This window comes from Suricata suricatta, chromosome 7 (assembly GCF_006229205.1).
Source record: "Suricata suricatta isolate VVHF042 chromosome 7, meerkat_22Aug2017_6uvM2_HiC, whole genome shotgun sequence".
NCBI classification, from domain to species: domain Eukaryota; kingdom Metazoa; phylum Chordata; class Mammalia; order Carnivora; family Herpestidae; genus Suricata; species Suricata suricatta.
Window position 1 is genome coordinate 107937816 of NC_043706.1, and position 22736 is coordinate 107960551.

The window sequence follows — 22736 nt, forward strand, 5'->3', positions numbered from 1 at the left end:
ACTTACTGTTCTGTATATTTCATGTAATAGATGACCTTCAGATCTGGCTTCTTTCACTTAGCCTAATGTTTTTGAAGTTCATCCATGTTGTAGCATGTATCAATACTTCATTCCTTTTTATAGCTGAATAATTTTCCATTTTTGGGGGGATACTGCAATATGTTTATCTAGTCATCCTTCGATGGGTCCCTCGGCTCTTTTCATCTCTGGCTATTGTGAATGGTGCTATTACGAACATGTGTATACATGTATTTGTTTATATTCTTTGGAGAATATACCTGGGAGTGCAATTGTTGGGTCATAGGTTATTCTGTATTTAACTTCCTAAGATACTACTAGACTGTTTTCCGCAGTGGCTAAGCCATTTTACCTTCCCACCAGTAATGTACAAGGGTTCCAATTTTGCTACATCCTCACCAACACTTGTATGCCTGTTAATTCTTATTTAAAGAATCAAAGATAAATATCTAATCTTAAGCATAAATTTTTGTCCTATAAGGAGACCTTCTAGGGAGTGGAGAAACCAGAGAACCAGACTATTAGTTTCTAACAAAAATGATTAATTTAGAATTAAAAGTAAGTAAGTACTCTAATTAATGACTTACCTGTACTCCACCTCATTCCAAAAGGAATTTGATGTGGCTTACAGAGGTACGTATAGGGTTTCCATACTACCTGCATCAGAGCATCCGGGAGTGCTGATTAAGTAATGCATATAGTGATACCGGGCCCCACCAAATTGAAGAGATCAGGATCTTAGGGCATTAAAAGGGGCATGTATCTGGAATCTGCATTTTAAATATGCCTTATGAGTGACTTTATGTAAACTGAAATTGAGAACCATTGTAACCAGACCAAAAAAATCTCATTAGTCAAGGGAAGGGTAGAATCTCACCCTGAGCATCATTTAAAATACTTGAGATTAAAGGCTTTGCCGTGGGGCAGAGCTCTCTGCTCTGTGGAAGGAGATGTGGTTCTCATTTTCATTCTTGCAAGCGAATACAATTTACGATTATGCGTTTTTTTCAATTTCTGGATGTGCTTATAGAGTTTTTGGCATACATTTAATTACTGAAAAATATAATAAAGCTTCAAGAAGTATGAATTATAGCATTTTATTGAGAATTTCATTAAAGAACTTGAGAATAGACCTGATTGAGTAACCAAGTTCATTTCTCCATCATTAGAAGTCTCTGCCTTAACAAATGCCCTTTAATGTGTACTTCCATGTTTAAAATATTAGGCAGGGGACTTCACTGTTCTATCTTTAGGTTGGTGCTTGGTAAATTGGTCAATTCAGTATTTCTCCCTATCACTTTTTTGGGATCAAGGATTTCAGTAGAAAACTATAAATCCCTTACATCCCTCTCCCAAATAACTAATGAGTCTCCTACTGCCCTTTCCCCCTGATTTTGAATAAATTTCTAGGGTCCCATAGATTTGAGTTTTCTCTACAACTGTCATTTCATTCTGTCAGTTCAAAATTGTCCCGTTATTTTTATCACATAGTAGGAACTACAATAATACCCACTGCATCAAAAAAGCACCACCTCCCAATAATTTCAGTCTCTCAAAACATATTATTTATGCAAAAGAAAGCAGGTCTTTTAACAGAATAAAAGGCTGACATGGGGCCCAAGCATTTTCTATGGAAAGAGAGCAAGAGATACAGCCTTGAGAAATATTAGACCACAGATTAAATGCAGGAGGACACATTGACAAAGATGAAAAAGTAAAACATGCCATGATAGCAAAAGAATAGAGGGTTTATTTTAAAATACCCATGTGCTCTTGTTTAATGGGAAGACTAAAAGCATGACCCCATTTTGTGGTCCCTCAGTAGACTCCTTTCGTTGTAATGAGTAGTACGTCTGCATGCTGAAGACCTGCTCATCAAAAAGAGACAGGGTGCTATTGATGATAACATGTTTACAGAATGTGTAATTCATTTTAGAAAGATTTCCATGAGCATTAAAAAACTGTTCCATAAGCATAAAAAAATGAAAAGTACTGGATCACTAGGGCATTTGCTGATATTAAAAACTCCAAGAGACTGTTCTTTTCTGCTATTGTATGTAAGATGCTTCTGACTTAGAATTTTGCCTGTTTTGCTTACGTGATTACTAGTGTCCATGAAGCCTCATAGCGCTATCCCGATCTGCCCACCGTTGGGGTAAAACCCTCCTTTCACTAGTAAAAAGACTAATATTGACAAAGGTACTTTTTTTCTTGAGATTCTTTTCTAGCAGCTATGTCTTTGGTAACCGAAGGAACACATTTGCAAGATGCCTGATCATGTCAGTGATGTGGCTGGTGGTCCGAAGTGAACTATACTGAATGTAAATGAGACACAGCTGCCACATATTTTAAAAATAAGAAATCTAGTAAAAATGTGAGGCTTTTTAGGACCTCTGTACATGTGGGACATGTACTAACTAAGGGAGTACTAATAGTTCTCTTCTGGCTTTACAGAGAATGTCACACAATTATTTATACTTTTCAGAAAACAACGATGTAAATTGAAGCAATATTACCAAGGCAGTATATTGTAAAATATGACCCTAGAATAAAATACGACAATTGGAATCAAAGGCTTTGTGGGATTTCAAGTTGATTTTCACAGGTTATAGCAACACTGTCTAAAATCTGGGTATTTTACAGAACTGGTTTTTTAGAAACTACATTTGCAAGAACCGTTTTTTTGTATGTGACTTAACTCATTTTATAACTGTAAGTTTGTACCTTTTGACCTTCTTCACCCATTTTACCCACCCTCCACCTTTGGCAACTACCAATCTCTTTGCTGTATCAATGAGCTTGTTTTTCTTTATTTTTTTTAGGTTCCACATATAAATGAGATCTTATGGTATCTATCTTTTGCTGTCTGATACATTTCACTTAGCATAATGCCCTCAAGGTCCATCCGTGACACAAATGGCAACATTTCCTTCTTTTTTTAAATTAAGTTTACTTATTTATTTTGAGAGAGCAGAGATTGTGAAGGGGTGGGGCAAGGAGAGAGGGAGAGAGAGAATCCCAAATAGGCTTTGTGCTGACAGAGCAGACTTGATCTCTCATACCATGAGATCATGACCTGAGCCAAAATCAAGAGTAGGATGCTTAACCAACTGAGCCACCAAGGCACCCATTTTCTTCTTTTTTTATGGCTAAATAATATTCCTATGTGTCTGTGTGTCTGTGTGTGTGACAGTAACATTTTCTTTATCCACTCATCCATCAGTGGACACTTAGCCTGTTTCCATATCTTGACTATTGTAAATAATGCTACAATGAGTATGTATCTTTTTAAGGTAATGTTTTCATTTTCTTTGGATGAATACCCAGATGTAAAGTTGCTGGATTATATGGTAGTTCTATTTTTAATTTTTTGAAGGATCTCCATACTATTTTGCATACTGTGTAAGTGCGATTTTATGATGCTGAACAGATTTGCTTTTCTGCTAAAACCGGGGAAATAGGAAATATGTATATGAATGTTCATAGCAGCTTTGTTTGCATTGGCCAAACCCAAATATCCTTCACCAGGTGAATAAATAGCAAACTGTGGTATATCCAAACAATGAAATACTACTCTTTAATAAAAAGAGAACCATTGATAATGCAGCAACATGGATGAATCTCAAGTAATAGGTTGAGAAAACAAAGCCAAAATTAGTATATCTGTGGAGTAAGAGAAAGATTGGTGGGTGCCTGGAGGAGCAGGAAAAAGAGGGAAGGAGGAATTACAAAGAAACCTAGAAAAGTTTTGGTGGTGATGGACATGTTCACAAGAGTAACACATATGTCAAAACTTACAGATGGGTGGCTTATTTTACATCAATTACATGTCAAAAGATTGTGAATAAGAAAAAGCAACAAAAACATTGTTAAAATGTCTATACTACCCAAAACAATCTATACATTTAATGTAATCGCTAACAAAATACCACCAACATTTTTCATAGAGCTAGAACAAACAGTCCTGAAATATGTATGGAACCACCAAAGACCCAGAATAACCAAAGCAGTCCTGAAAAAGAAAAGCAAAGCTGGAGGTATCACAATTCCAGAGGTAAAGCTAGATTACAAAGCCATAATCATCAAGACAGCATGGTACTGGCACAAAAACAGACACGTAGATCAATGTAATAGAATAGAGAACCCAGAAATGGACCCACAACTATATGGTCAACTAATCTTCAACAAAACAGGAAAGAATATCCAATGGGAGAACAAATGGTATTGGGAAAATTGGACATTGACATCCAGAAGAATGAAACTGAATCACTTTCTTACACCCTATACAAAAATAAATTCAAAATGGATGAAAGACAGGAAACCATTAAATCCTAGAGGAGAATGCAGGCAGCAACCTCTTTGATCTTGACCCCAGCTACTTCTTACTAGACATGTTGCTGGATGCAAGGGAAACAAAAGCAAAAATGGACTATTGGGACTTCATCAAGATAAAAAGATTCTGCACTGTGAAGGAAACAGTCAACAAAGCTAACAGGCAGCTTACTGAATGGGAGAACATTTTGCAAATGACATATCTGATAAAGGGTTAGTAACCAAAATCTCTAAAGAACTTATCAAACTCAATACCCAAAAAACAAATAATCCAGTTAAGAAATGGGCAGAAGACATGAATAGACACTTTTCCAAAGAAAACATACAGATGGCTAAGAAACATATGAAAAATATACTCAACATCACTCATCATCAGGGAAATACAAATCAAAAACATGATGAGATACCACCTCACACCTGTCAGAATGGCTAAAATTAACAACATAAAAAACAACAGGTATTGGTGAGGATACGGTGAAAGGGGAACCCTTTTACACTGCTGGTGGGAATACAGCCACTCTGGAAAACAGTATGGAGTTTCCTCAAAAAGTGAAGAATAGAACGCCTTTACAATCCAGCAATTGCACTACTAGGTATTTACCCAAATGATACAAAAATACAGATTCAAAAGGGTACATTCACCCTGATGTTTATAGTAGCATTATCAACAATAGCCAAACTCTGGAAAGAGCCCAAATGTCCACCGACTGATGAATGAATAAAGAAGCTGTGATATGTGTGTGTGTGTGTGTGTGTGTGTGTGTGTGTGTGTGTGTGTATTACAATGGAATATTACTTGGCAATCAAAAAGAATGAAATCTTGCCATTTGCAACGACATGGACAGACCTAGAGTGAATTATGATAAGCGAAATAGAGAAAAACAATTAACATATGATTTCACTCATATGTGAAATTTAACAAACAAAACAAATGAATATGTGGAAAGGGGGGAAAAAAGAAAGAGGGAAACAAACCATAAGAGACTCTTACTGTTAGAGAATAAACTGAGAGTTGATGGGAAGAGGTGGGTGGGGGATGGGCTAGCTGGCGATACACATTAAAGACACACTTGTTATGAGCACTGGGTGTTGTATATAAGTGATGAATCACTCAATTCAACTCCTGAAGCCAATACTGCACTGTAGGTGAACTAACTAGAATTTAAGTAAAAATTAAAATAAAAAGGACTGAGGTTATCTTAAAAAAATAAAGAAAAAGCATCACAGATCACTGTCTTGCATACGTCCTCTCCTCCCTCGTTCTTCCCTTTCTGAGGCAGTAGCGTGGCCAAACCACAGTGTCTGTCCAATCTGTGCCTGCACCAATGCAGCTATGCGCGGTTGGCAAAAACTGAACACAACACTGACGAGTGACAGTTAAAAAGAAGCTGCATAATATAAGAAAAAGGCATAGAGTACAAAACCAGTTTTCTTGTTCAAAAATTATATGTGTGTATAATACTTAAAAACATCTGGAAGATTAGCCAACCTACTTAGTGGCAGCTATTTTCTAGTGGATGACAGGTAATTTTTATTTTCTTGTTTATCTTTTGCTATATGAATGAGTTTTTTACAACTTTTATAATCATTAAAATGAAAAAAGTCTATTTCTATTTTAAGATCTCAAACTGTCATCCCTACAAGATGTGTTTGGTACAGGCAAGCGTGGGCCTGGGAACGAGAGGCTGCAGAGGGTTGGTCTAGAGATTGGGTGCTTTCTCACTTCTGTTTCAGCTGGTCTCACGTCTTTCCATGCCATTTTCCCTGTTACCTGTAGCTAGAAGACGAAATTACGACATTACGGCAAGTTTTATCGGCAAAAGAAAGGCATCTGGTTGAAATAAAACAAAAGCTGGGCATGAACCTGATGAATGAATTAAAACAGAACTTCAGCAAAAGCTGGCATGACATGCAGACCTCTACTGCGTGAGTATATCAACAGACTTTTAAAAAAAAAATTTTAATGTGTATTTGCCCTTGAGAGAGAGTCAGAGCATGAGTGGGAGAAGGGCAGAGAGAGAGGGAGACACAGAAACCAAGGCTCCAGGCTCCGAGTTGTCAGCACAGAGCCCAACGCGGGACTGGAACCCACGAGCAAGATTATGACCAGAGCCAAAGTCTAACACCCAACCAACTGAGCCACACAGACACCTCTCAGCAGAATTTTTAAGAAATCACTTAGCTTGCTGTCTCTTATCTCTTCTGTTTTTTTTCTATATGGCTGATTTGGTATTTAGGACTAGGAAAAGTATTTTCTCTAGAGGTAAAAGAAATATGAATAATCATTAAATAAGTTACATGATACAGACTCTATAAAATTAGCTTCATAAAATTAAACAGTTCACCTAACTTCATTTTTACTCAGATGACTTTTATGGGTTTGTTTTTTTCTCTATATAATATATATTTTAAATATTTGTTAAATATTTTTCTCAAAAAATTCCAAGTGGACAGGCGACTTTTCCCCAGAATACTTGGCATTCACTACAGATTTTGAGTTTCTGTAACAAATGGTTGGCAGTTTTAGTACAGACTTGTTGCCCATTAATTTAAAAAGAAAAGCTTGTCCTTCTCATATTTTAGGGCGGTACTTTTCATCTCTACTAACTGTAGGGAAAATTTAGAGGCCTAAGGCCACGTGGGATATAGAAAAAAACGTGTGTGTGTGTGTGTGTGTGTGTGTGTGTATGTATATATATAGTTCTCTGTCCTTGGTTCCTGACAGAGTCCCTGAATCCCTTGGAATTTCCATGGTGGTAGCAGTATCCTTTGTTCTAATGAGGGGACTCTTGGGGGCTCTGGGATGAGGGCTGTTCACTAGAAGACCAAGCCGTGATTAGAGGTTTGGACTTGCAGCGCTATCCGCTCTCCTCCAGAGAGGGGAGAGGGGGCTAGAAATGGACTTAATGACTGTATGATGAAGCCCCCATGAAAATCCCCAAATCATGGCATCCAGAGAGCTTCTGGGTTGGTGAACACATGGAGATGCTGGGAGAGGGGCACCAGGAGGGAGCATGGAAGCCACCCCCCCACCCATGTACCTTGCCCTGTCTATATCCTTTATCATACCCTCTTTCTTTTTAAAGGTTATTTATTTATTTTGAGAGAGTACAAGTGGGGGAGGGGCAGGGATCGAGGGAGAGAGAGAATCTCAAGCAGGCTCCGACTCAGGGACCCATCTCACTGTGAGCTCATGACCTGAGCTGATACCAAGAGTCAGATGCTTAATTGACTGAGCCACCCAGGTGCCCCCATATCCTTTTATGGTAAACCAGTAATCTAATAGGTAAACTGTTTTCCTGAATTCCGTTAGCCACTCTAGCAAATTAATCAAACTTGAGGTCATGGGAACCTCTGATTTATAGCCCATACATCACAAGCACACAGCTGATATCCTGGACTTGGATTGGCATCTGAAGCTGGAGGTGGCGGGGGGGGGGGGGGGGGACAAGGCAGTCTGTGACACTAAGCCCTTAGCCTGTGGGATCTGACACTGTCTCCAGGTTGGTAATGTCTTAAATTTTAGGACACCCAGCTCGTGTCACAGAATTGCTTGGTGAGGGGAAAACCATGCCTCCAGTGTCAGATGTGTTATGAGTATAGGAGTCATGTGAGAGCAAAGGAGACACATCGTTCAGAAGTGGGCTTTTCCTGCTGCTCAGACCACCAGAATTGTTTTTGGCTTTCTCAGTATCTTTTTGTCTGATGTTAGGCAAGATACAGAATAATTTGGGTATTCTACAGTCATATTTTTATTGGATGACTTTTAAAATTACATGAAATACTCAGCCGCTGTGGTGCTTTCCTAATGATTAAAATATTTTGCTTGCCAGGCGTTCTTGAATCAAAGGGAAGAAAGCGTCCACATCATGATGCAATTTTTCTTCTTTTTGTGAGTTGGGGGGTTGGGGCTGGTGGAGATAGTTCCTATCCCTATCCCTAATGTTAGCCCCAAATTTGTGTCCTTGTGGTACACGTTTTCTTCCCTAGTCTCATCGACTGGATGGTAAAGATATTATATTCCTATTAATTTAGTTGGAATCAATTTTGCTCTTTGCAGGTACTTTTCTCCTGGACACAGATAGGCCCAATAGTAGGAAAAGGTACCAATGATGGACAACAAATACTTCAGTTTTGCGGTCTGCTGGTTACTGAAAACTAAGACCTAAGATCTTAGTGCAAGTGCCTTTGTGTGAAGAGTTCCATCTAACAGGAACTTGAAGACTCTCCACTTTGCTACCCCTAGTTTCCATGTAAAGGAGGATGTTCTTTTCCTGTTTCACAGCCTAGTGTCTACTTCTATGCTTGTGCACCCGTAGGGCTCATTTGGACTGCATCAGGGCACAGCCCAGAGTAGGGCAGGATGGAGCCAGGGAGCCCATCAGGTTATTTCCAGAAGCAAACTCACCTTCCCCAATCCAATGGTGACAATTATGGAAGAAGATAAGAGACCACATATTGGTATTTAACAATTTAAAATATATATTGCAACACTATATGAACAGTCTCCTGTAAAGGATAGCTGAATTTTAGGCAGTTTGTTAAATGAGGTTCTCTGTCAGGAGTTTTGATTTCCATCTTTGCACCTCGGTGGCGCTATACCAGTTAATGGCCCTGACGGAGTGTGAGCCTGAGCAATCTCCATTTTCCTGATTCTGGGGCCCTCTTGTCACACTGATCTGAACTTCCTTCTGGGGTTTAAGACCCAGGCAGGATCTTTCTGCTCGGCCTCCCTAACCACACTGGAGGGTGGGCTAACCTCACGGAGGACAGGACAACTCCAGCCATTCTGTTGCCAAAGGGAGGGACGGAGCAGTGGAAATCTCGGCAGAGGGTACATCAAGTTGGCCCTAGTTCTCATGGGGGCAGGATGGGGATCGATTCACTGTCATCCTGAGACGTGGAATTAGAGTGAGCAGGTTCAAGGAAGGTGGGTAGCCTCTTCCCACACTGGAGAATAGATAGTCTCTGATTTTCTCATGTTTGGAAAACAAGTTGGTTTTATAGTCAGGCAGTATACTTAGTGTCAAACCTTTTGTTGGATGAATAGATTTATTCCCTAAGGATTATGGAGTTGAAAGACTATTAGGGAAACAGAGTTTTTGTGCTTGGTTTTTGTGTTTATTTTGCAAGTGATTCCAGATAACCAGTTAGACCATATGAGAAACGATGTGAAGGAAAGTAGTGTTATGGGGATGTATGGAGCAGGAGATTGAGCCTTGCCTGGGGACTCAAAGAAGGTTTTTCAAGGCAAGAAGTGGATGCTTCAGCTGAGCTCTGAAGGGTGAGTGGGAAATTAATCAGGCAGGGAGGGGCAGGAGGAGCCTCCTGGGGGAGGCACAGCCTGGTAACGGCCGGAAGGAGAGAAGGCTCCCTCTCCCCTGAAAGCAGTCCAGTTAATTAGTGTTGTTGAGACAGCAGGGAGGCATGGCAGGGGTTGCACAGGGCCTTGTGGTATCTGTTAATAGAGTTATTCTTATTCCATAGGCACTAGAAAGCCATTAAAGGGGTCGTGACAGTTCATTTACCCAACATGTCTTAACGTGTGCCTGCTCTTAGTCATTATTACCCAGGAGCTAATCTAAGCTCTCAGGATGTAGGATTCAACAAGATAGACAATGTTCCAACCTCCTGAGAGTGTTGAAATGGAAAAGAGCATGAAACCAGCCACAAAGCAAGCACAGGAGATGCTGTCAGGAAGTAGTATGATGAAAACAGCATTGGGTGATGGGCTAGAGGAGAGGGCAGAGCCACTGTGATTGAGTCCCGGTCAGGGATGCCCTGTCCTGGGAGGTTACTCTGAGCTAATACCTGAATGACTAGAAGAATCTAGTCTTGTGATGATGTAGGAGAGAACTTTGGGGTTGAGGCAAAAGTTGCTGCAAAGACCTTGGGGCAAGAAGTGGTTTTGCAGATGTCAGGAGCCCAGAGAAAGCATGGTAGTGAGAGGGGTTGAGGTGGGAGTCTTGGGGGCCTCCCAGACCATGGGGAGATGCGGGGATCTTATTGCAAGGACTTTGGATGCCACTGGAGGATTTGAAGCAGCAAGTTATCTGTTTCTGATTCACCTTTAAAAAAAAAATCACTCCGGTAACTTTGTGTTACACAGATTGTGGAGAGGCAGGAGTGGAGACCAGAAAATCATTTCTGAGACTATTCTAGTAATCCAGGTCGGTGAAGCTAGTGAGGAACAGAGAGGGGACAGGATTGGAGGTCAGGCCAAGGGGACTTTCCAGTGGTTTAGGGCTGAGAGATGAGAGAAGTCGAGGGATTAAATGTGACTGTCAGGTCTTTGACATGGGCAGCTGGTTGAGCATGGGACTGTTTGCAGCAATGGGCGTTACCATTGTGGCCACGCCCATGGGCTATGGACTCCAGTTGCTTGGATTGAAGTCTCTGCATCTGTCATATGAGATCATATTAGTACCTGTCTCATAGGTACTAAGGATTCAAGGAGTTAATATTTGTAAACAGGCAGGACAGTGTCTGATACTTTGTAGGCCTGTTTGCTGTGCTAGAAAACAAGTCTGGTGGGAAGACCCAAGAAATGTGTTTTGGTGTGTGCCGACTGAAATACCCAATAGACAAACAAGTTCATACATCTAGAGGGCAACTCAGAGGAAGAGTCAGGGGTGGAAATGGACATGGGGAGTCATCTGCATGTTGATGTCACTGAAAGCCACAGGACTAGATGAGAGTCATTCAGAGATTATTTAATAAGTGTGGATAATCATGGACTCCTCACTCTTTTAGGAATGATATGAACCTTCCTCTGTACTGAAGAATCAATCCTTAAGAGGGAGGCATGAGTATATCAGTAACACGATTCCAAGAGAGCACCTTTCTTCCACACTCTTTTCTTGGCTGCTGAGAGAGGGGAAAAGTCTTAATCACATGATGGGGGGTCAGGGAACTTGGTAACAGAATCTGTTTTTCCCTTGAATTAACTAAATCCCTGCTGTTAGTGCCATGTGCCCCATTCTGGGACAAGACCTACACCTCATAGGATGAAAATTTTGATGTGAGGGAATAAGGAGCTGGAGTAGGGTGAGGTTGGGTAGAATTAAATTTCAAAGCACTAAAGAGAATTTTAGCTGTCAGAGGATTGAAGGTGATTCCCAGAGGCAATACTTTGCATACTGATTAAGCAATCATGACCTATTTAGTTTGATTTATACTGAAAGGAAAATCTATGATATGTTAATGAAGGATCTTGGCATATTTTAGCCTGTGGTAGGATTCAAAGAGGAATAGGACTGAATGATGGAAGTAATTACACAGCACGCTGAAATGATCTTTATAGAAAGAGAACCATACAGCAGCAGGTGAGAAGATCATCTGTAACTGGGTTTGTTGTTGCTGTTGTTTTTGTCATGGTTTTGTATGGCTTTGTTTTGAGAGAATCTAGGAAAACACACACCAGAAATTCCCACCATCTCTTTTTGTTGTTGTTACTGTTGTGTTGTTGTTGTTTGTTCTCTGCTGCTTTTTTGTGTTGTCTTTAGGCTTTAAAGAGGCACGGAGGAGGAGGTGGGTAGCTTTGGAGTGTTAGAGGTAGGGAGGCCACCAGGGGAAAAATTGAGTCTCTTCTTAGGTCAAAGGAGTAGGAATTCAGAAATGCATCGTTCTCATGGGCTATTCAAACTGATAGGCTTCATTTCAGTAAGTGTTCAGCCTTTGCTAATCCTTGAAATTTCCCTATGTGCCATGAGTTGTACTACAGACCCAACAGTAGGACTGCCAAGAGGAGAAAGTTTGGGGAAGGAATTTAAATACCATTCCATCGTTTTGGAACAATCAATAACCTCATCCTATATAAAGAGGAGTAAAATTCAGCATTAAGAAAACTTGAATTGAGCATGTGATTTACTTGCTCTTTGATTTTGTGCTTCTAAGTCTTCTAAACCATTATAGTCAGTAATGATCATTCCCTCTTTTTTATGAGGAGCCTGTTGTGGCACCGTGGAATTTGGAGGTGCCAGAGAAGATTAAAGACCTCATTTCAAAAGACACTCCTAGTCAGTGTCTTAGAAAGCTGTTTATTTATGTAAGCATAATGCTTACCTTTTGGCTTTCATCCTAGCACAGATGGCAGAAAGTAGACTCTTCCAGGTTCAAGTGATAACTGTGTTTTGGTAACGTTTAAGGGAACCTTTCAAAGAAAATAAGCCTCAATACTTTTGTATCTTTGGGGAGCTGTGCATGGGCAACTGTTAAAATCATAATCTTTTTAAAATCCCATAACAGTAAAATATACCTGGGCTATAAAATATCTTCTTGTAAAAAGACTTGAATTTTTTTAAAAATTTTTAATGTTTATTTATTTTGGGGAGAGAGAGATGGAGACGGAGCAGTAGAGGGGGAGGGGCAGACAGAGAGAGGGAGACACAGAATCTGAAGCAGGCTCCAAGCTCTGAGCTGTCGGCACAAGAGCTCAAAGTGGGACTCGAACTTACAAACTAGGAGTTAATGACCTGAACCAAAGTCAGATGTTTAACCGACTAAGTCACTCAGGCACCCCGAAAGACTGTTGAGTTTTCAATTTTTACTGGTTTTTATGTGTAAAAAAATACTTTAAATAAAAATATTAAAACAAATTTTGTAATATTTATTTATTCTTTGAGAGACAGAGCATGAGCAGGGAAGGGACAGAGACAGGGAGACACAGAATTGGAAGCAGGCTCTAGGCTCTGAGCTGTCAGCACAGTGCCCAACACAGAGCTCCAATTTATGAACCGTAAGATCATGACTTGAGCCAAAGTCAGACGCTTAACCAGTTGAGCCACCTAGGCTCCCATAAATCAAAACACTGTAGAAGACCCGCTTTCTTCTTTTGATTTACACTACTTTCAAATCAGCAAGGCATGACAAGATGAGCTGCGTGAAAAGTCAGCAGACTCCCTTCTAGCTGGCTTGCAGAGAACCTTACCCCTCACTACTGAAGGCAACTTTGTCAGTGTGCCAGCCAAACAGTTAACCTGTGCTGGCATTAAACACTCTCCACCCCCTGAAGAAGATGTGGCATATATGCATATACGAAGGAATATCATTCAGCCATGACCAAGAAGGAAATCCTGCCTTGGGACTCTACAGACACACCTTGAGGGCATTCTGTTAAGTGGAATAAATCAGACAGAGAGGGACAGATACTGCATGGTATTACTTATATGTGGAATCTAAAAAAAAATTTTTTTAAAAGCCAAACTCTTGGAAGCAGAGAGTGGAAGGGTAGTGGCTAGGGATAGTGGCGTGGGGAAAATAGGAAGTTTGGTGAAAGAGCACAGACTTCCAGTTATGACTAGAAGTCTGAGGATCTTACGTATAACAGAGTGATTCCAGTTGGTATTGCACAATTGAAATTTACATGCGAGGGGACGGATGTGTTCATTAACTAAGTGGGAGGAATTCTCTCACGGTGTATGTGTATATCAAATCATCACGATGTACACTTTAAATACCTTAGAACTTTATTTGTCAGTTATACCTCAGTAAAGCTGAACAAAAAAGGAAAGCCAAACAGTTTCTGAAAAGTAAAGCCTGTGTTCCTTGGACTTTCAGTGAAAAATAGAAATTTTACTTGTTCCCTAAATAAAAAAATCTCCTAGTAAGAAGTCTTGAGTTAATGCAAATAAAATACTCAGTGAGTGTGAGCTGCTGTGTGCATCACAGCTATACTTTTCACCAAGAAATGTTCAGCCCTGGACCAGATTCCGGCCTTGTTGGGAACTGCAGGGTCCTAGAGAGCTGATGTTTGCTGGGATGGCTTCAGAGCACAGGAGGACGCGTTTCCCTTCCCTCCTCTTCAGGTTTCCAAGGGCCTCCTCCAGACTCAGCAACTTCACACTGGAAAGTGCTGCCTGCGTCTGCAGCTGGAGTCTGGGAATCAGCCTGGACTCTCTTTCCTTTCCTTGGCCCCATGTGGCTCCTGCGCCAGTGTATTCAGGCACTGGGGACACAGTGATGATAGACAAGATGTGGCCCCTGTCCTCAGGAAGGTCAGGCAGGTCGCAGAGACAGATGTGAAAACCATAATTGCAACATGGTAGAAAAAAGGTTTGGAAGCATGTACTACTGATTCTTCTGCCCTCTGGTACGCGGTAGCAACCTAAGGGCACCTTAACATTTTGACTTTTGTGAAGTTTATTTATTTTTATGAGACAGAGAGAAAATGTGGGGGAGTGGCAGAGAGAGAGAGGGAGAGAGAGAGAATCCCAAGCAGTCTCCATGCTATCAGCCCAATATGGGGTTGATCCCAGGAACCGTGAGATCATGACCTGAGCCGAAAACAAGAGTAGGACGTGTAACCGACCAGTCCACCCAGGCACCCCATTAACATTTCGACTCTTATTTCAGGAAAATGTGTTAGTCTCCTATTTCATCAATTATGCAACTCAGCAATGGTGTAACTTCTATTTGGCTTAAAATAGGAGACATAATCTAAAATGCTAAATATCATTTCCATTTAAATTACAGAGTTGTCAAGTCAATTATAAGGTTGGTGTTTAAGTTGTTTTTCATTATTTGAATATGAGTGAATGTAATTTTATGTGATAGGGTTGAAAAACAGTTTAAAGTATGAGCCGTACAAACCGTGTGTCAAATTTCATGGCACAAGAAAGGGAGTAAGATGTACATACAACAGCATCCTTGGGAGTTTTTAGTGGCCTGATAGGAGGATCTTTTTTCAAGACACGGTGCCTCGCATCTGGGTAGAGATGTGTATTACTTCATTCAGCTGTGAGGTGGAGCCCAGTCAGGATGCAGTCAGTGTAAGGTTACAGGATCTGTGCAGTACACAACCCCAGGGGGACCCTTCACTTACCCCGTGAGTGGTACTTCCCAGAGCTTTTAAGTGCTCTGAGCCCAGTGGCCTATTTCTCATGGGGTCCCTGGTTCCTTTGTTCTGGGAAGCCATTTCTTCACATGGAACCCTCTCTCGTTGCCCACCCCGTCTACATCGCTTTCTCTCAACTATTGGTCTCTATGTAATGTATGTAGGATGGCTAGTAATTGTTTTCAAGAAATGTGGTAGTCTGGGGAGGAGAGTATTAAAGTGTGGGGGGAAAGGTGCATCTTAGAATTCTTGAAATGCAGTATTACTGTTTCTCTCCACAAATACTGGAGCTGATGAAACTCAACTTCGAATGTCTAACATCTCCAAAACAAGAAGATACTCTGAAGGAAGGCAGGCACTCTGGTCCCAGCCTTATCTCTGTCTTTAAAAAGTTACACAGTTGTTCTGTTGTCTGAAGGAATGGGGCTCTAGTGCCTTTTCAGATGTAACATTATATGATTCTCAGAAATAAAGAGTTAACAGTCCTAAAAATCTATCTTCAACACTCCTTTGGGCTCTCCATATGGTTGAATGTAAACTCTGAAATTTCACATAGGTATAGAGTGGCAGCTTTCATGATGAAGACTTAAATGCCACTCGTATTTCACTAAAGTAGTCAGATTCCTGCATACACCCACCATACATTTTGCTAGAGAAGCGTATTTAAAGCATAAGGTAGCTAGCGCTCACTGCTTACTATATGTACTTCTCTCTAGCTAGGTGTTTTATTTTTAAATTAAGCCCTCAAGTTCAGAATGTGATACACACAAGTGTTCCAAAGTCCCCTCATCTCTAAATTCAAAGCATTCTCAAATATATAAAGTTAAACTACATGGGACAGTTTACAAGAAAATTAAATATTTGCTCTAACTGTAAGAAAGTCCTGTGGAATTGCAGGAGCAACGGAAGAAGGAATTCTCTAACTAGTACCGAGTACCAGCCTCATGCAAAAGTCACAGATAGTGCAGAGTATTTCTTTACTTTTCCCTTGAGTCCTTTCAGGCCCTACGGAGTCAGTGCTCAGCAGGTACGTGATGCACTTTCTTCCCTCAGTTCTCCTTGCTTCTCTTTCCTGCCCATGTTTCCCCTTTCCTCCCAGAGCCCAGCTCTATTCTGCTGACACCCACTTGGCCAAGGCCCCAGGGATCTCTGGCCCTAACGGGCCAGGAAAAGGTGGCTTTCACAGCCTTCCTAAGGATTCAGGCTTTGGTCCTTTTAATTCTTCAAAGTGGGACATGCACAATACAACAAAACCCTTTTCTTGCAAATTTGATGGGATCATGTGGCAGGGCGGCTAGAGCAGAGATTTTAAGGCAGGATGGAGCAGAGTGAACAGGTAGAGAGAGGACCAGCTTGTGTACAGTCATCAGGAGGCCAGTTGCATGGACTTTGACTTTGACTCTGAGTCCTCAAGGAGTCAGTCAAGTGGGAACATAGGCTTATGAACAGATAATAATTGTAGGATTATATTCCGAAGACTGTTTAGAAAAAAGTCACTGCATTATCTTAAGATCATGTGCCCTCCTTATTCCCAGCTATAAGTATTAGAAAAACAGGCTAAATACTAGTTATATTTTGCCCTTTTCTGGTTAATTTTACCCACTTGAACAGTAAAAGCTAAATCTTCACATAGAAATATACATTTTCTAATGTACCTTTGATGGCTTTACTTGCAAGGGTCTCTTCATAGAGTTAAAACATACACTTCTTTAAGAATAGCTCTACTCTCAGAGCACTTCTACTGCTTGTTATCACACATCTGATCCACACATTCAGATCTGTGCTTGAAGATGAATATTTTTCCTGAATTCAGATTTAATGGTCTGACTGATGAGTAGCAGCCAACACATTAACTTCTGTGGATCCTCTTCTTCCTAAATCTGTTTAGAAAAGGAAATTTTCTTTTCTTTTTTTAATGTTTGTTTATGTTTTTATTTTGCGAGAGAGAGTATGTGTGTGCAGACAGCGGAGGGGCAGGGGAGGTGGGGAGAGAATCCCAGGCAGGCTCGACCTGTCAGTGCAAAGCCCGATGCAGGTCTCCAACTCACAAACCCTGAAGTCATGATCTGAGCCAAGACCAGAGGTTGAATGCTTAACTGACTGAGCCATCCAGGCACCCCTAGAAAAGGAAATTTTCAAAGTAAGGAAGGAGAAGGATGGTGAATGTTCTGTAGGCGATCATGACATATAAACTATTCTGTTTTACTTTTAGCTACAAGAAAACACATGAAACCCTGAGTCACGCAGGGCAGAAGGCAACTGCGGCTTTTAGCAATGTTGGGACAGCCATCAGCAAGAAGTTTGGAGACATGAGGTACTGGCGAAACCACGGTGGGAATGGCGCTGAGCCTTTGGCTTTTGAGGGAAGGGAACTTTCTCCACTGGCTGGGTTTCCTAATGTTTTCTTTTTTAGCTGGATTAAAATTTTATGTGGCTGATAGTGATAGTGACTAAGATAAATTTTTTAATGGAAAATCTTCTGCCAGGAAGTCAGGTTAGTGAGCCTGGTCTCAATGATGCTCTTCCATTGGGACATGACCTAGTAAAAGTGGGAGATACATAGGGGAGGATTTCAAAAGAATGCAGCACACACAGAATTTTATTCATTAAAATTTAAACAGTAAGTTAAAATATGTATTCAATGGAATATGCTCTGAGAAACTATTCTAGGTTTCATTTTTGTATACATTCATCTAGTATATTTTTTGTAGCCTAAATACATATATATTTATTCTGTTATTCCCAAAAAGTACTATGGTATATAGTATGTATGTGTGTATATATGTATACACACACACACACACTATTGTATATAGTTTTTCTGTAATTTGTTTATCTTCGTTATTTCATTATTATATAAAGTTAGGGTAAACATCAAGATTTTGAATTGAGAACTAAATGTCCTCACTACAGGCACCATAAAAAGCAATGTAGTATTGACCATTCTTATTTTTATTATGTTTTTAGTATGTTATCTCATATAGAGTTGTTACTTTCATGGGCTTTTTTTGTTTGTTTAAATACCTATCAGTTTATTTTGAATTTGGCAATATGCTTAGGAAATTTTTCTTTATAAATCAATTCTTTTTTCTTTCTAGAAATCAAATTCATTTTTGGGGAGCTTTGAGGAAAAGTAATTTTTTATTCTTTTAATTTTTTTATTTTATTTTATTTGGGTTTAATTATTGGCTTAATTTTATTTTTTATCAAATTCCTTTTTTAGAAAAACTTTTGAAGTATACATTTTAAATTTCTTCTTTTTAAAAACTTGTGCATATTATTTCACTGGATTCTTTAAATTATTACTTTCTTTTTATCCTGCAACTTTGATACAGGTAAGTATTTATATCTTTGTGTTTAGTTTGTTCAAAAATAAAGTTTATTGGATTGTGCCCAGTATTCATGTGCTATCTTAACAAGCTGGCATTCATGAGGCTAGAGTTAAGGACCTGTGCATGAATCTGAGTACACTGTTTTATCTTCATATTTATTAATAATGCAATAATGAAAAGCAGCTGAAATTTCTCAGAGGCTGCATGTGATGAATAGATAAACCTTCTGGATTATTAATTAAGCCTTATATTACAAATAAAATCTGTCATGTTAATGGCACTAAAGTATTTATCTAGTATATGTGCTGCCGAAGCGAGCACATAAAAACATTTATCTAATTAAATAAGTTCTCTAAACAGAAAATACCCTATTACATGTTATATCCAAGAAAATATATAGTGCCACATTTATAAAATTTGTTCTCTGTGTACTAAGTTGAAACCTTTTGCTGGAACACTAGAGTGTGGTTTCTCCAACATTAGAGGACTTTATGAACCCCTCTGACACCTATTGAAAGTATATATTCCCATATTCCACCTCTTCGAGATTATGCCTCAGTGGGTCTTGGGTGGAGGCTAAGGATCTGCATTTCTAACAAGCTCTTAAGTGGTTTAGCGCCAGGTGGTCGGGTTATGAGGAAGCCACTTAGCTCACCTGTACCAGGTGTTCTGAAATGGGGCAAGAGTCACAATGTCATCAGGTTAGTATAAAAGTTGTAGAAGAGAGTTTGCCATGTATTAAGCTCTCAATAAATGCTAGTTGTTGTTTTTTAAGTTTATTTATTTTGAGAGAGAGAGAGAGAGAGAGACAGGATGATTGGAGGAGGGGCAGAGAGAAAGAGAGAGAGAGAATCCCAAGCAGGCTCCATGCTGCCAGCACAGAGGCTGATGCAGGGCTTGAACCCATGAATCATGAGATCATGACTTGAGCTGAACTCAAGAGTTAGACGCTTAGCCAACCCAAGCTCCCCTTAAATTGATATGTTTTCTAAAAACAAGTCATATTTTTCTCTCATTTTATTTCAATTGACATTACCTGAAGTCCCCTTAGCCCCATCAATGGAACTGCCCCGCCCCCGTCTCCACCTGCAAAATAACATTGTTAATAGATAGCTACCTAACTAAAATGCTTTCTGCAAAGTTAAAATGAGGACACATTTGTGAAAGAACTCTGTAGAAATGCAAGTTCTTGGAATCATTTTGATCATAACAATGTCCTCTTCTTGGAACTTCACAGTTATTTTATTTATTATCACACGGTGTGTGAACTAGTAGAGGTGAAATCTTTGGAGGAGGCATATAACTTAATAGAGTCCAACCATCTCTCTATATAGCTATGAGAATAATAGAAGCACAGTGTATAACAGGTTGATACAGTAATTGCAAAGAGACATTGAAAAGTATACTCCAAAAGAGTAATAAATGGAATCACATCGTCTTTGCTTTGGGGCTCCTGAGAGAGGGGACGAAGGGCACTGAGGTCCTGTCTTTGCATCCTGATGTGCTAACTCTGCTCCTGCTCTCTCCTGTGCTGCCCGGGCTGCAGGTCTCACTCCATCGGGTAAGCACCGCCTCTGGGGCCCTCCCGGCTCTGTGGCTGCTCCTTTCCTTCCCAGAGCCCACTGCTTCCCTCACACCGTGGGTGTGCTTCACCGTAACACTAGATCTCTTTTCCTGAGGGTGTTTGTGACCAGGCAGTTACAGAGTACAGGGCATCTAATGGTGAATTTATTTAAGCACATATTTGTCTCATTGCTGAGTCATTTACGACAGTTTCACTTGCTGACCAATCTCTTAGGAGTCCCTTCCTATATTCCCAATCCTTCCTGCATTGGCAGGGATTTTTAGAATTGAAAGAAGAAAAAAGGCATAAATTGAGAGGTGCGTGTGTGTGTGTGTGTGTGTGTGTGTGTGTGTGTGTGTGTGTGTGTTAAATGTTTGTTTATTTTCAGAGAAAGAGAGTGAGAGCAGGGCAGGAGCAGAGAGAGGGAGAAAGAATCCCAAGCAGGCTCTATGCTGTCAGCAAGGAGCCCGACTCAGGGCTCAATCTCACAAACCATGAGATTATGACCTGAGTCGAGAGATCAAGAGTCAGACACTTAACCAACTGAGCCACCCAGTCTCCAAGAGTTGTGTGTTTTTATGAGACTTAAAAAGTAAAACTGAAAACTAGAAATTTTCTCTAGTTGGTTGTTTCTCTGAAATTCTTGTAACCGTTTCTTATGTGGATGGTTCACCTTCAACTTTCTGTACCTTCTGAAGAGGGGAGGGGTTACCAGAAGACCACTTATGATAAAAATGTGCAGTTGTGTGGTAAGCCTTCTGTTAGGTGGAATCTTGTTATATACTTTTGAGGAGGGATTCTTTTTTCTAGGAAAATTGCCTGTATTTAAAGAGATGAATTAGATTGATAATGCTGATGAATTTCTTTTAGTAATTCTTTTTTAAACATAATTTCTGAGGAAATGTTTTGCCTATCATGTCTAAGTGGAGCATGTAAATAAGATCATAAGTACCCCCTGAATTTCTTGGTCCTTTTCTTCCTGAGTTCCAATAAAGTGTTGCCCGTACTAATGACCTCATGGATATTGTTGGGGAAGGGCGAGCAGTTTGACTGCTTCCTCTTATCTTCTTGGGAGGAGAGAAGCAGGAATAGTGTTGGAAAGCGTGAAGGGGGGGGGGGTGCCATCCCAGGTCACGTGACGCTGTAATGCTCCCTCTCTCTGCTCAGCCTGATTTCTTAGTGGAACTCAACAAAGAAGTAACAGGAGATCCGAGAAATGACGAGTCAGCTATCATAGGATGAATAGAGAAGGCTGAAACTCTTAGAATTCTCAAAAATGTTGATATTTGTACCAGTTGTCCTGGAATGGATGCTGAAGTCCTTGCTCCCATGTTGGACTGTGTGGATGGTGTTTGTCCTCCATGGGTTTCCTTGGATGTCTTACATTAACTCCGTATATGCCTCTGGAGAGTTTCCTTTTACCTGCCTGGCTCTACTTCTCAGTACAGCCCCTCTTCTCTTCCTGAACAGAAGGGAGGGGAGAGGGAGTTGGACCTAGGGGGTGTCCAGGGGCTCCTGGGCACACCCAAGGGAACCCGACATTCTCCTCAGTTTCCAGCCCATAGAGATCCCACAGGAAGTAAAATAACATGCACCTTGGACAGTATACTCTTCTTTATGCTCTTGAAACCTGACTGTGGTCCATCCTACCCAACAAAAACATATGTCATCTTGGCGGGTTGGGCAAGGAGGATTGCAGATAGTTGAAATTGCTGTTTTAGAACTATGACTAGGAAATTTCTCATATACTTATGCTGTGCTATCTTCTTTTTTCTTTTTTTTTTAATTTTAATCTGCTTTTGCCCTGAAGCTACTCCATTCGCCATTCCATAAGTATGCCTGCTATGAGGTAATGTGTGTCAATTACTTTATATAATATCAATGCAGAATGTATGAAGTGTGACTTGATTGGTATTTACTTTGTGGAGTATTTCCCCCCTGCTTAATATGAAAGGAAATGCCATGACCTCCTGTATTCTCTTTTTCTGATGGCTTTCGGGAGAAAAGTCTGAGGGGTCAACAGAAGTTAGAGTAAAATGGGCTTCTGCTTTTGACCAAACACTGGCCTAAATCCAGCCTCTCCTCATTTGTGTGACTGAGACAAGTGACCTAAGCTATGTCCACCCGCATTGTCTTATCTGTTCGTGGGGAGAAATGAGTCCCACCGCACATGCTGTTGTGTGACATAAATCACGTACCCTGTGTAACACACTTTCTTAGCACTGGCCTGGATGAACACACCTGCAAAGGTGGGAAGACATTCCTCATTTCAGGAGATTTAAATGAAAGCCTGGGAGACCACTTAAATGAAAGGAATAGGAGACGGAGAGGGCTACAGTTGTAGAGAGGCTATCACCAGGATTTTTAAAGGTAGACACTAAGGGGAGGTGTCTATTGAAAAATAAAATAATAAAAGTGTCACTAAAATTACTAACTGGATGAAAACTTCTGAGAAAGACATTGAGTTTGCATGGCTTAATCAGATAAAAGCACACTAAGTAATCGTAATAGGGTATAGAAGAATGAATGTCCGATCACGGGTCAGAAGATGCAGCCCAGAATGAACTTGGCAGCCCTGGAAAAGTCACCTCAGTGATACCAGATTCTTCATATTTAAAGGAAGAGGCTCTCCCCCATTGGGCTTGCCTTGGGAAAG

The 22736-nt window shown here is 40.4% G+C and overlaps 1 protein-coding gene across 5 annotated transcripts in view; it reads left to right on the plus strand.

Moving 5' to 3' along the window:
• Window positions 1-22736, plus strand: part of TPD52L1 (TPD52 like 1) — a 102368-nt gene that overhangs the window by 72001 nt on the left and 7631 nt on the right. For 2 of the 5 annotated variants that reach the window (XM_029944314.1, XM_029944317.1), the window contains exons 3-6: window positions 6128-6276; window positions 17397-17498; window positions 20063-20077; window positions 21891-21929. In XM_029944314.1, coding sequence (XP_029800174.1) covers window positions 6128-6276; window positions 17397-17498; window positions 20063-20077; window positions 21891-21929 — 305 coding nt within the window. The remainder of the gene's footprint in view (window positions 1-6127; window positions 6277-17396; window positions 17499-20062; window positions 20078-21890; window positions 21930-22736) is intronic. The other 3 variants (XM_029944316.1, XM_029944318.1, XM_029944315.1) reach the window with 2 other exon arrangements.